The sequence below is a fragment of the Phascolarctos cinereus genome, unplaced genomic scaffold (assembly GCF_003287225.1).
Source record: "Phascolarctos cinereus isolate Bilbo 61053 unplaced genomic scaffold, phaCin_HiC Scaffold_1;HRSCAF=81, whole genome shotgun sequence".
In the NCBI taxonomy this organism is placed as follows: domain Eukaryota; kingdom Metazoa; phylum Chordata; class Mammalia; order Diprotodontia; family Phascolarctidae; genus Phascolarctos; species Phascolarctos cinereus.
In genome coordinates this window covers 40,542,106-40,556,376 of record NW_027555514.1, presented here as the reverse complement: position 1 = coordinate 40,556,376, position 14,271 = coordinate 40,542,106, and the positions used below count along the sequence as shown (strand labels likewise).

At 34.7% G+C, this 14,271-nt stretch overlaps 2 protein-coding genes across 2 annotated transcripts in view; one reads left to right on the top strand and one right to left on the bottom strand.

The window, feature by feature from the left end:
* ACAD11 (acyl-CoA dehydrogenase family member 11) overlaps positions 1-14,271 on the top strand; it is a 90,635-nt gene that overhangs the window by 45,606 nt on the left and 30,758 nt on the right. The window lies entirely within an intron of this gene.
* ACKR4 (atypical chemokine receptor 4) lies at positions 6,539-11,778 on the bottom strand. The gene is made up of 2 exons (XM_020987284.2): positions 11,670-11,778; positions 6,539-10,021 (listed from the first exon to the last, which is right to left on the bottom strand). Exon 2 carries the CDS (start codon positions 10,010-10,012, stop codon positions 8,960-8,962), a length of 1,053 nt encoding a protein of 350 aa, XP_020842943.1. The 5' UTR covers positions 10,013-10,021; positions 11,670-11,778; the 3' UTR covers positions 6,539-8,959.

Genomic DNA, 14,271 nt, shown 5'->3' with positions numbered 1-14,271 from the left:
TTAATTCATATTGTTATATTTAATCCAAATTCATTTTATGTCATGCTCTACAATATCCTTTAGATAATTTGGTTGTTGTAGCACTAAATCTATAATTGGGAATATGTGTGTGTGTATATTCAGACTTTAGACGTAAAGCTTAAAGTCATTTTCGACTTTCCCTAAGTAATCTAGAGAAGCTCAGAGATGGCCACATGAAGCTTGTGGGTCAGATTGAAGCTCCTTTTCCCCAGTGCTTTGTTTATGAATATACAGAACAACTGGAACTCTGAACTATTTGGCTGAACCAGTAAATTGGTCCCTCATGTGAACAAGACAGAAAATAGTCCACATTAGTTTGGGGCAGCTTTTTCTAAAATGTATTTTCAATAAAATCGAAAGCTACCAAACTTAATTTGCTTTAGTTTTTAAGATTAAAAATGGTTAATGTACCTGAAAAAACATACACATACATATACTGGGCATAACTAAGTATATATACTAAGTATAACTATACATACCAAGTATAGCTATACTAACCATACACCAATATATGTATGCATGTATATACATATATGAGTATATATGTGTATGTAAATATATGTACACATAAATGATTTTTCTCAATTTATTTTGTATTTTGTTTTTTGTACTACTTTTTGGAAGGTATTGACAAATGTTTTCAGTAATCCTCTAGGGTCAGTAGAGTCTTGGGCTGGAGTCAGAAAGACCTGAGTTCAGATCCAGCCTCAGACACTTACTGTGTAACTCAGGACAACCTTAACCTCTGTTTGTCTCAATTTTCTCAACTGTAAAATCAGGATAATAACAGCATCTATCTCCCAAGACTGTTGTCAGGATCAAATTAGATACTTTCTGTAAAAAAAAAAAATGCTTAACACAATGCCTGGTACACAGTTGATGCTATTTGTGTAAATGCTTGCTCCCTCCCTTTTCCCCATACCTCCACCCCACCCCAAGTAAACTTTCATGTCAGGTACTCAAAATTTGTTTGTTTCTTTACTTGTGCTTATTCCTTCAGTTACCTTTTCTTGTTTTATAGCATTTTAAACACTTTATCAAATTATCATGGAAATAGTGGGCATTCTGTCTTAATCCTTTATTTTATTAGGAAAGCTTCTCATGTTTCTATTTGACCAACTAGTTTTTGGTTTTAGATAGGTATTTTTGATTATGTTAAGGAAAAGTCCTTTTAGTTCCATTCTTTTTTAGTGTTGTTTAATATAAAATAACTACTGCGTTAAAGGACTTTTCTGTATCCTGTGTTATAAGCTTTATAATTTTTTATAATTTTTGGTATTATGATTTTAGCTTTCCTAATTTTAACTATCCTTGCATTCCTGGTAAAACTCTAACCTAATCATAATGAATAATTTTGTGGATATATTACGATAGCCTCTACATTTATTTAAAAATTTCATAGATTTATAAAAAATTTTGTTAATGATATCTGTCTGTATTGTCTTTCTCTGCATTATCTCTTCCTGGTAGTTATCAGGACTGCATTTGCCTCATAGAAGGAAATTGGTAAGATACTTTCTTTCTGTACGTATAAACAGTTTATGTAATACAGAAATTATTAGTTGATTAAATCCTTGATAAAAATCATTTATAAATCTACCTGGAGCAGGGTTTCTTCCCTTAGGTAGTTATTTATGACTTAATTAATTTTGCTTTCTGAGGTTGAGTTGTTAATATTACCTGTTTCCTGTTTTGTTAACTTGAAAGGTTTTGGACCAAAATTGGGTATAGTAGTTTCTGCTTTCTTTTCTATTTGTTGTGAATTGCTCCTTCTGATTTTTGTTTTTAGTCATTTAATGTTTCTATCTTTGGCAAGTTAAATAATAGTGTATTAATTTTATTGATTTAATTTAAAAAAAACTTTTCATTTTATGATTCAGTAGTGTTTTTGCTTTGTTTTGCTTCTTTGATTTTAAAGATTTCATCTTTTGTACTTGTAGCATTAGTTTTTCTAGGTTTTCAGTTACATGTTCAGTTTATTGTCTTTTTTAATCTTTTGAGCAATCAAAATTTTCCTCCTTCTTTAGCCTCATCTGTAACATTTTGCAAGGTTACCTCAATATCATTGTCTTTAATGTAATTATTTTCATTTTTGTGATTTGTTCTTTGAATCTACTCAGTATTTGGGATAACATTGTTTTGTTTTTATTTAGTAATGAATAGGTTTAATTAATATACTGGTGTTATGATCTGTAAGGAATTTAACATTTCTGCCTTTATACATTTATGAGTTCTTTATGTTTTAACATATAATCATATTTTGCTAATATACCATATGATGCAAAAATTATGTATGTTCTTTAAGTTTCATGTTCAGTAGTCACCAAAGAGCTATCATATCTAACATTTCATTCAAATCTTTAACTTTTTGCTTATCTTTCTGCTTGATATCTAAGTCAGAGTGAGAGATATTTACCATCTACAACTATTTTCCATAGTAATTTAGTTAGCTTTTACTTAAAGCATTTAGGTACTATATCATTTGATGTATACATATTTAAAACTTATATTTTCATTATCTATAGTATGTTTAAGCATCATGTGGATTCCCTATATAACCTTGTTTGTTTTAACCACTGCCTTGTGTGAGGTCATGATTTCTACTACTGTTATTTCAGATTCAAATGAGAAATAATATTTCAGCTCTTCATTTTACTCTTGTATGAATATTTGTGTTTTAAGAATATTTCTTACATACAGCAAATCACTGAAATTTGCTTTCTGATCCATTCCACTGCTCTCTTCTGCTTTATGAATAAGTCCATCCCGTTCATATTTATGGTTATGATTGTTAAGCTTGTTTTTTTCCCCCTCCATCAAATCTTTTTATAATGTTTCTTCCTTGAAAAGTTTGTCCCCAGGATCTGGGAACAATTAGATCCCAACCCACTCCTTTCTTCTTCCCTTCCCAGTTCAGACTCAAATCTCTAGTCTGTCCCTGCTCTCCTTTTAGCTATAATTTATTTTTAGTTTGAGACAGTTCCCTCCCTGTTTCCTTTTGCACAGAGAGTCATCCTACCTTTCCCTATTATAGACCAGGTTTCTACGCACTTTAAATTATCCTACTACTGTAATTTCTTTTTTAAAATTCTAAAAACTCTTTCTTTTTTATTTATTTTTTCATTTTTAAACCCCTTTCCCCAAATTAAAAAAAAATACAAATACAATCCTTGTAACAAAAAGAGTATAGCCAAGCAAAATAAATATACACATTTGTCATTCCAAACATTTATAGATCATTCTGCACTTGAGTTCTTCACTCTTCTTTCGGGATGTATGGGTAGCATCAGGTTCTCTGGAATTATGTTTGGTCATTGTGTTGATCAGTTATTGAATCTTTCCAAATAGTTTTTCTTTACAGTATTGTTATTCTTGTTTAAATTACTATGTACAGTTTTCATGTTCTCCTGTTTCTACTTCCTTCCCTCTATATCAGTTCACACAAGTCTTCACAGGTTTCTCTGAAATACCCCTTTTATAATTTCTTATGGCACAGTAGTATTTCATTATATTCATGTCCCATCATTTGTTCACCCATTCCCCAGTTGATGGGCATCCTCTTTGTTCCCAGTTCTTTGCTATAGCAAGAACTGCTGTAAATATTTGTGAACATATGAGTCTTTCTCTGTTCTCTTTGGGTTATAAAGGCCTAATAGTGGTATTGCTAGGATAAAAAGTACGTACAATTTAGTGATTTGGGGGACATAATTCCAAAATACTTGTCAGAATGAATGGACCATTTCACTACCCTACCAACAGTGGAGCAGTATGTCTGTCTTCCCACAGTCCTCCCAACAATTCACATTCTCCTTTTTGTCACCTTTACCATAGGTATGATGTTTCAATGTGCATTTCTCTGTTAGTAATTTAAAACTTTTTTTACATGTCTGTTGATGGCACTGAATAGATTAATTTAGGTACAATGGTCAGTTTTTTTATATATATGGGCAGAGACCAACCACATGCAATTAATATTTCTCCATTTATCTATATCTGTATTTATCTTTGGAAACAATATTTGTAGTTGTAGTCATAGATTTCCTATGTGTGTCTTGGTAGAGGGATTCCTAAATATTTTGTATATTTTTATTACCATCATTGTCAACAAGCATCTGCAAAAAGTGATAGTTTTGTTTCTGCTGAACCACTGCTTATTCCCTCAGTTTCTTTTTCTTGTCATGTTGCTATGGCTATAGCGTTTCTAGCACCATGTTAAACAAAATAGTGATAATGAACAGCCTTGCACCACGCCTAATCTTATTTGGAAAGGGCTCTGGTTGATTTTCATTACCTGTAATGTTGCTTCTTCATTTAAAGAGAGATACTATTTAACGTATGCAGGAAAAGGCCATTTTCCCTATATCTCTTATTGTTTTTAACATAAAGGGGTGTTGTATCTTGTTAGAAGCTTTTTTAGCATATGTTGACAAAAGTATATGATTTTAATTGCTTTGCTATTAATATGGTCTATTATGTTTATAGTTTTTCTGATATTGAACCAGTATTATATTTAATGTAAATCTTAACTTTCTCATACTATAAATCTTTTCTATAAGTTGTTATAGCCTATTTGCTACTGTTATATTTTAAATATTTGCATTGCTATTCATTAGTAATATTGGTCTGTAGTTTCCTTTCTGCCATTTAACTTTCCTTGGTTTCAGTTTTGTGTTTCTGATATTGGGTTATTTAAATTTTCTTTATATTGTCCTGGTAATCTAGGTGATTTAAATTTTGTTGACGTTCATCCATTTCACTTAAATTGTCAATTTTGTTGGCATTTAATTGAAATTTCTTTTATTCTCTGTTTGTGGTGATTTTTCTTTTTTCATTTTTGATACAAGAAATTTGATTTTCTTTTTTATCATTGAGTTAATAGCTTATTTCATTTCTTATTTTTTAAAATAGTTTCTTATTTTATTTACTAATTGAATGATTTAAAAAATTTTTTCTTTGATTTTTACCATATCTATTTTCGGTTTTTTGTTTTTGGGGTTTTTTTGTGAGGAGGCAGTGTTGGTTTTTTAGGGTTTTTATTTTTTGTTTGTTTCATAACCCAATTCACTGTTCTAGTCTTCTATTTATTGTTGAAAGTGTATAGATTTTCTAGTGTTAAATTTTTTTAAGTATTTAAATTTGCTATTTAGAACTGTTTTGGGAGATTGCTATCAGTTTTGCTATGTTCTCTTTTTATTTTATTTGATGAAACTTAATATTGTTTTTAATTCTTTGATCTATTAATTCTTTAGATTAAGTTGCTTAGTCTCCAAATCATTTTTAATACTTCTTTCAAGGGCCTTTATAATTTTCTTTACATTGTGGCACATAAAGAATATTTTAAATATTTCTGTTTTTCTACATTTTTGAGGTTATTATGCTCCAAAACTGGTTAGTTTTTGTAAATGTGCCATGCAGAGCTGAGAAATATGTATATTCCTTTTCCCTTTCAGTAAACCAGAGATCTATCATATCTAACTTTTCTAAAGTTCTTTTCAGGTCCTTAGCTTCTTTATGAACTTTGTCTAAATCTGAAATAGATACATTGAGGTCCCCAAGTAGTATAGTTTTTTTGTCTCTTTCTCCTGGTAAGTTAATTAACTTTTCCTATAGTAGTTAGATACTATTACTCATTGCTTATACACACTTAAGATTGTATATTTATTCATAGTTTATGGTGTTTTTAAGTAAAATGTAATGTCCTTTTCATCCTTTATAACCACGTCTCTCTTCGCTGTTACTTTGTCTAAAATGATGATTGCTATCCCTGATTTTTTTAGTTCAGCTAAACATAATAAATTATACTGCAGCCCCTTATTTTAATACTATGTGAATCTTTATATTTCAAGTATGTTTCTTGTAAATAGCACATTGTTGAATTCTGCTTTCTAATCTGTTCTGCATTCCTTTTCTGTTTTATAGGCAAAGTCATCCTACTCATGTTTTTGTAATGATTATTAATCATGTATATCTCTTCATTTTTTGTTCTTCTGTGTTTTCTTCTCCTTATGCCATCTCCCTCTTTAGGAACAAGAAGGTAGAGAGAAAAAAATGTCCTCAGTATTAGTAAATGATATGCCACGCCACTGCCCCCTTCTCTTTTCTTTGCCCAAACCCCACTCATAGATTTTCTTTCTCTCTTTTTCTTTAATCCTCACTTCCAGTCTGTCTTAATCAACTTCAGAATTGTAGTGCATTTTGCTTATGACTACTCTTACCTAATTCTGTCCCCCCTCTTAAATCCCTCCTCTCCTCTAGCATCTCTTTTCCTGTTTCTGTTCGCCTTGAGTTTGACATTTTTCTGCACCAAACAGGTGTGTGTGTGTGTGTGTGTGTGTGTGTGTGTTTTCAACCACCTTTTGTCCAGTTCAGATGAAAGTGAGATTCATGTGATACATGTTTCCCCCACCCCTTCCTTCATGCAAAGTCAGTTGCTCTCCCCCTTGTCTTCCCTACTGTATTCCCTTCCCACCCCTTCCCTTTTCTTCACTTGAAATCATCAGAACAGAACAAAATCATCCCTAGTCCTTCTGTCTTATTTAATTTCTTTTATTTTTATAGACATTAAGATTCTAAGCAAATATTTGTTATCGCTTCCCTCTATAATGCATTTTATCACTGTATATTCCCTTCCAATTGCCCCAGTATATTTACCTTCCTTAGTTTCTCTTGACTTCTGTGTTTTCAGAGATTCTATTCAGCTTTTGTCTTTTTATCAGGAATGCTTGAAAGTCCTCTAATTCATTAAAAGTCCTTTTTAAGTCTGTATCTTTTGCCTTTTGGAATAGCATGTATTCTGAGTTTTTCTGTCCTTTATTTGGTAGCTGCCAAGTCTTGAATGATCCTGATCATGGTTCCTTGGTATTTGCACTTTTTCCTTCTGGCTGTGCTTAGCATTTTTTACTTTTAGCCTGAAAGCTCTGGATTGGTCCATAATGTTCCTGGGAGTTTTCTTTGGTGGTTTCTTTTAAGAGGTGACTGGTTCTAATGGGTCTGGGGTCATTTTCATTTATGATTTCTTAGAATAAAATATCCTGCTGTTATTTGTTTTTTGTCATGGTTGTTAGTCTAATTGTTAGATTAACTGTCTGTGATCTGTTTTCTAAGTGAGTTGTTTTTATTAGGAGATACCTTATATTTTCCTCTTTTTAAAATTCTTTTCACTTTGTTTTAATATTTCTTCTTATCTCCTGGAGTCATTTATTTCTTAGAGTCATTTCCAAGGGGTCTGTTACTTGTGTAAGATTTCATATCTCCGGTACCAAACTGTTCATGCTTCTTCCAAATCCTTCCTCTAGAGTTCTAATTTAATTTGTACATATTCTGTTTATTTCTTGTTTCATCCCTTCCAGAAATTTTAATAGATCTTGTGGGCAATTTATGCCTCTGTCTGAGGTTCTGCCTGTAGTCTTTGTAAACTTAGTCTCTTCCTCTAGACTCATACAGTGAAAGTCCTTGGATGCCTTTTTTTTTTTTGGTCATAAATGTTTTTTTCTGTTTATTCTCATTTCACATTTTCCTTCCTAAATTAGGACTTTTTGTCAAGGCCAGATTCTGACTGCTCCTGTACACTTGGATAGAGTGGTGGCCCCCCCCGCCTGGTCTTCATTTGTGTTGTCACTGACTCCCTAACACTCCTGCCGGCAGGTCCCAGTTCGCCTACATCCACTTTGTACAGAATGCTGAGTTTTTCAAGGCTGTCAGTTTGTACATTGGTATTGTAGCTGTAGCTACAAACTTTCAGTGCCTAGTATAATGTGGACTAATCCTCCACATAGGAAGCTTGCCTCTTTTTCTGACTGCTCAGGTGCTTAACCACCCTAGCTGTGGATTACTCACTGTAGCACTGAGGTCTTCTGGTCCTGTGGGACTGGACCTGATTGACTGCCCTAGGTCTTCCAGGCTCGAGCTGTCAGAGAACATGGGAGCTGGAAGACTTCCCAGTTCTGTGCTCACCTCCCCTTGGGTCCTCTGGCTAGCTTCCCCTCAGTGCCTGCACTCTTCCCAGTACCCCTTTCTGCTGACCTCGGGCTTTTACCTGTAAGTGTGCTACCTGCTGCTCTTGATTTTTGTAGCTGGATAAATTAGTATTTACTTTTTTTATTTTCACAAGGGTTTTTTTGTTTGGTTCGTTTTTCTGTAGCGCATAAATCCATCTTTTTGATACAATGGCTAGATGAAGATATCGTGGTTTCTCTCCTTATTTCATAATCAGTGCCCTTGTCTTCTCTGGAGTACATGTGTAAGAGTTTTACTTTTGATTGAAGAGATCTCACATGTTTTTCCACTGTTGCTGTCTTTTGACTTTCCTGTAATAACCATATTACATCTTTGAATTTTTGAACTCTGTCTCCTCTATTCTTTTTGTGGGTGTCTCCTGCTTGGCCAAGGTTTTCTGACTTCTGTTCTGAGCCACCCATTCTCATTTTGAGTTTTTCATTGAGAGCTCTAATTTCCCTCTTTATCTCTTCCCTTGATTCTTTTACTAGGCCTTCCAACAATTCTTAGGGTTGCTATGTATGTTATATCCCCTCTTCTGTGATTCTAGTTATTATAGAATTATTCTCTACCCTCAGAGATTTCTCTTAGCATTCCCTATGCTGTGTCTTTTATTGCTTTAGGAGTTTTCTTTGCTTTTTCATTTCCTAGGTCTCTGCTGGATTTTCTGTAGGGATTTCTTCCTTTCCTCCTCTGGTAGTTGTTATTATTGTTTTAATTCATTTAGTGCAGTGCTAGATTTTTTTGAGATCACAAGGGGAAACTTGGCTTGTATTTTTATCCTATGTTTTTGCCACAAGATGCAAAACTGTCTTGTCAAGATATATGTCTTAGTGTCCCACACTGAAATTTGAGTCTCTGATAAACACAGATGTGTTCTCCCATATTAAAATACATTGAGCAGCATCATACACCCCAGTAAACAAAGAGATCAGTCTGTCTGCTAGATACTAAAAGTATTTGTTGGCTCCGCTTGACCTTCGGAATCAAAGGGAATGTCTTCTGGATTTTGTCTCTGTCTCCTCCAGTAGCCATATTTCTTCACCATTTTGGTAATGTGCATTTTAAAAGAGGATCCCATAAAAACATATAGGATTGGGTTGAGACAGCTATGAAAAAGGGCCAAGCTTTTTGTGATTTGTATGGCCACATCCATGCGCTTACTCATTTCACAGTCGATAATCAATGAATAGATGATGTCGATGGCTTGCCAGAACTTGACTATGTTGTATGGCAGCTGAGTGACAATGAAAACAACCACTACCGCTAGTAGAACCTGGAGGGGCCGAGATTTCTTTATGTTGGGTATCTTGATGAGTGTCCTGGCAGTCAGGGAATAGCAAACTGCCATTATGAGAAAGGGTAATACAAACCCTATGCAAATTTCCAGGATCTGAATTGATGCCTTAATTGTTGTTCCTAGGTGGTGTGAAAATATAGGCAGGCATCTCTTCTTGTCATTCACTGTATTAAAAACTAGTTGAGGTATGCTCAGCAGTATTGCAATGAGCCAGACACTGACACAGATAATCCAGCATGGTTTCCCAACTCTTTGATGACCTGGGACTTTAGTTATCGCAGAGTATCTGTCTACGCTGATGCAGGCCAGAAACTGCATTCCAGAGACAAAGTTTATGGTGAATAAGGCTGAAGTAAGTTTGCACATTGGTATCCCTAGTACCCATCCGTGCACTGCATTTGCTGCCCAAAAGGGCAAGGTGATGAGCAGAAGCAAATCAGCCACTGCCAGATTCATGATATACACATCAGTCTTGGTTTTCTGTTTCTTGTAGTAGGCATAGATAGCCACCACTGTGGAATTTCCTGCAATTCCTGCAATAAAAGCCACTGCGTAGAAGGCAGGCAGGAATACCTTGGCAAAATTTCTGACCTCCTCTTTGACACAGAGTATTTCATACTGACTGTAATCCTGAGTGCCATTGACTTCATTTTCCTCATAATAGTAATCTGTGGACTGATTGTGTTCCAGATCCATGGTCACAATCTAGAAAGTAGATACAATAGTGGGGCATGTTACCAGTCTGTTAGAGCACTATGCAAAAGAAAACCTGTTTTTGTTTCACATAATTTTCATCCTTGTGAGAAAATAAGCATTTGCTCTTTTCATAGTCAATAATCAGTGAATAGATGATATCTGTGGCTTGCCAGAACTTGACTGTGTAATACTCCTTGGAATGAAATTACTTTCTTTAGTAGGCTTAGTTAACTTCAGTCAAACCCACATTGGATGCGTATCCACAGAAACAATTATTTAGTACTTTTGCTCTTTTTTGAGGACTGTCAGAAGAATTGGAAATACGCCTTAATTTGCAGTGGGGAGATGGAATAAATATGTTGTTGATTTTTCTTACTGTTCAAACAGTAAGCAAAAGTATGAGAGAATTTTATTTAAGAAAAGTAAGAACTCTTTGACAGTTGAGCCAGCTCTAGTAGAGTCATTTCACCCATACAAATTAAGAAATATCACAGAAACTCATACAAAATCCTCCCACCACCACTGACAAATGAATTCAAAGTAAGCATGTAAAATGAGGTGTAAAGGGTTAGTTAAATTCATCTCTCAGCAGCCAGACTCAAAAAATGCACGAGTCATTTTTGCAGTTATATCTCTCTCAGGTTTCGCTGTCTGTTCAGGAGGTATTAGCACCTGTTAAATGCTATATTTGGCTAGATACTTCTCCCAACAATAAGCTATTATAAACGTGCTTGGCCATTAGGAATTATGCTGTCCTTAACAAAAATTATAGGAGTTTTCAAAGTTTTCATTTTTTAAAAAAATATCATCATATTCTCCCATAGATTTTTGTAAATTTTGTAGACTTGTAAATTTTCAGATAAGCCTGTGTAATCAAGAATGAAAGCACAGTTCTAAAATAATTGGCACAGATATCTGAATTTTTTTCTTTCAAAAGAAAAGTCTTACATTTTCCCTACTATTTTAAATAAAGAAAGTGGGGTACAATAAAGCTCTTAGGGGGGAGGAGGTGCTACATAAATATAAACTACTTTCATTATGCAATATCAGGGTATTAATGAATTTAACTGTTTTACCTTTAAATTCATTAAAAATTACTTAGATGGCTCTTCATCTTTTCCTAGTACACTATTTAGCAACACAGCATAAAAAAATTAATATTAATTACTTCAGTTCAAAGAAATCTTGATGGAAAACACAGTCACGTCGCACAGAAAACATAGTCTTCAAAAAGTTCCAGCTCGAGTCGTTAGTATTCCTAAAAGCATAAAAGGAAGACTGGAAAATATAAAGAGAAGGATATTTTGTGGCAGATGTTGCTTATAAAAACCACTCCAACTGTAGAATAAAATAATTTAAAACAGTGGTGTGTTTTTGCGTTCCTAATAAAATAAGAGAGAATAACATGTTTTTGGAATTCTTTCTATGTGATACTACTTAACTAACTGTAAAACAAGAGGAATGATATTTTTATTCTGCCACTGATCTTTTTAAAACTTTAAAGTTGAAGAAAGAATTGTTTTTACAAATGACACTGCGTTTTGACTGTGTACCTTTAAATGCCTTAGCAAAGTCATCCCTTTTAAATATGTAAATAAAACTATCTGTAGGTTTTAAACGTGTTTCTTAGAGTTGGAATGAGTAAGAAATAACTGACCTGTTCCGGAGAGCTGCAGAGCAGGGGCTTATGCAGAGGGAGCGAAGTCTACTGTCAGCTCAGCCTAATTCATTCCACTTTTGGTCTTAGTTTGACCACGCCTCTAGCTTTCCCAGCCAAGAGAGCTTTCATTTACATTTGAATTTTTGTTTCTAATTATCTTCCAGGAAACTAACTTCAGCAGACCTTGCAACACACTTTGTTTTATTGTTACACGCTAATATACATCCCGAGTGCCTGAGTTTTCTGGGAAATGGATTTGAAAGAATATCATCTTATTTGAAAAAAATACAAATCTTGTGATTATACCCATTGCTGCCAAAAATACAAGAAAGTAGCTACAGATATAACTAAAAGACCAAAATAGAAAATCACTCAAGGGCATCAGTGCAGATGAAATTACATAGCCTTGCAACATTAAATGGTAGTTTTCTCTTTTACAAGGAAATGTCAATCTTTATCTCTGAAATACTTGTCTGATGCCTGCTAAAAGGAAATAATTACAATTGAGAACAAACTCAAAAAAGCTATTTTTTGTATCTACTATTAAATCTTAAACAGTTATTAGATAGAGTTTAATATTTTGTTTTTGCACTGTATTTTTAATTGTATCCGTCAGACCCTGTCTCTTTCTGGCTGCACCAATCAGCAAGTATTTATAAAGCACCTACGATTCCCAGACACAGTGCTAGGCACCAGAGATACAAATACAAAGAAATTAAATATACCTTCTTTAGGAGACAAATATAGACATAAGTATATTCACAACAAATATAAAAATAATAACACAGTTAAATACAGAGTAGATAAATACAGGGTAGCTCAGAAGGGATCAAGAAAGGGTTCCTATAGAACAAGTCAGCAAAGGAAGGCCAGAGCCAAATCCTGGTTTTGTGGCGTGGGAGCAAAGAATGGTTTTTCATTTTTAAATGCAATAAAACTTTATTTTAAATTGTCTACTTGAAGGCCTTAGGTTATCGACCCCTAAAGAAGGTGATGTTTGAGCTGTGCCTTGAAGAAAGGAAAGTGGAAAGAAGGAGGGAGGTAATTCTAAGCCTAGCAGGGCAGGGATAGCCTGTGCAAGGCCCAGAGATGTGGCTGGTTTGGCTGCATCCCAGACTGTGGGAGAGAGAGTGATGTCTTAGGAACCTGAAAATAAAAGGTGGTGAAAAGTTTTAAAAGCTAAGCAAGAGAGTCTGAGTACTAAAGCCAGTATGAAGCCACTGAAGCTTACTGAGTAATGCAGTGACCTGGTCAGATCTGCACTTAGCAAAAATCCCTTTGGCTGCCCTGTGTAAAATGGACTGGCATGCCTATGTGGGGGGACTTGGGGCAGGGAGAATGTTCTTCTTGACTGCAGAGTTAACCTTTTCAGTGCTACCATGGAGTAAGCTTGTAGCTAAGGCCTATTGATTCTGCCTCCAGAGCATTTCTAGTCTGAGCCCCCTTCTCTCTGGCTCAGCCAACACCCTGCGGCTGGCCCAGAGGTCTCACACCTGAACTATTGCAGTAGTCTGTTGATTGATTTCCCTGCCTCCTCTTTCTGCAATTCAGTTGATATTCCAATCAGCTGTCATAATTGGTCTTTGGAAATCTCGGGTCTGACTGTGTTGTCCCCTGTTAAGTAGACTCCTATGGTTCCCTATTACTTCTGATATTAAATATAAAATCTTCTTGCATTCAATGGCCTTAATAATCTGCCCCACCCACCCCACCCCACCCACCTTTCCAGTGTTTTCACACCTTTCTCTCCTCCACTTTCTCCTTACTCTGCCATCTACTAACACTGGCCTCCTTGCTGTTCTTCACGCAAGACAGTCCATCTCCTTCCTCTGCATTTTCATTGTTTGTCCCCCATGCCTGGAATTTCCTTCTTCCTTCCCTCTATAAGAAGCCTATCCTGAGCCCTATTGATATTAGTGCCTTCCCTCTAACATTATCTCCAATTTGTCCTATGTACAACTAGATTGAAATTGAGGAGAGTTTGAATAATGTGAAATTAGATTTAGTGTGGATTACAAAATAATATCAGGCCATGTTTAACGCAAGCCAAAATTGTGTTGGTTCAATGCTTGTGAGTTGATCAAAGTTTTTAACATGTTTTCTCATCAGTCTGCATTTGTCTCTGATCACATGTGGCTGTGATGTGCTGTATACCTTATTGCCAACGGTCATGACAAGTTGTTTTTTTTTAAAGAGCCTTTAACAAGATGAGGAACGGGCAGAATATTCAGATGGAAACACTACTAGCATAAAAAAGAAGATATTTGTTTTTACATTAGAACAAAAATTAGATGTGATTGAACAGCATGAGAGTGGCCATAATAACTTTTAAAAAAGGACAAGATGTCAAAATAGCTGAATCTATAGTATGGGATATTATAAAGTATAGAGGTGAAATAAAAGAGATAAAGTCACACAAGCTTTTTGTGGTTTGCAAACCACCACAAGGAATTTCCAGTGTTACAGTGATGGAAGCATAGACAGTGATAGAAATGGGGCATCTTTAATGCATGTGGATATGCCATAAAACACACATCTTCTTAATAAAGTAGCCATTCAGAAAAAGGAAATGAAGTGGACAGTGAAGAAACATTTGCTG

Excerpts from the sequence above, each read along its gene's own strand:
- ACKR4 (XM_020987284.2), bottom strand. The coding sequence starts at position 10,012 with ATGGATCTGGAACACAATCAGTCCACAGATTACTATTATGAGGAAAAT.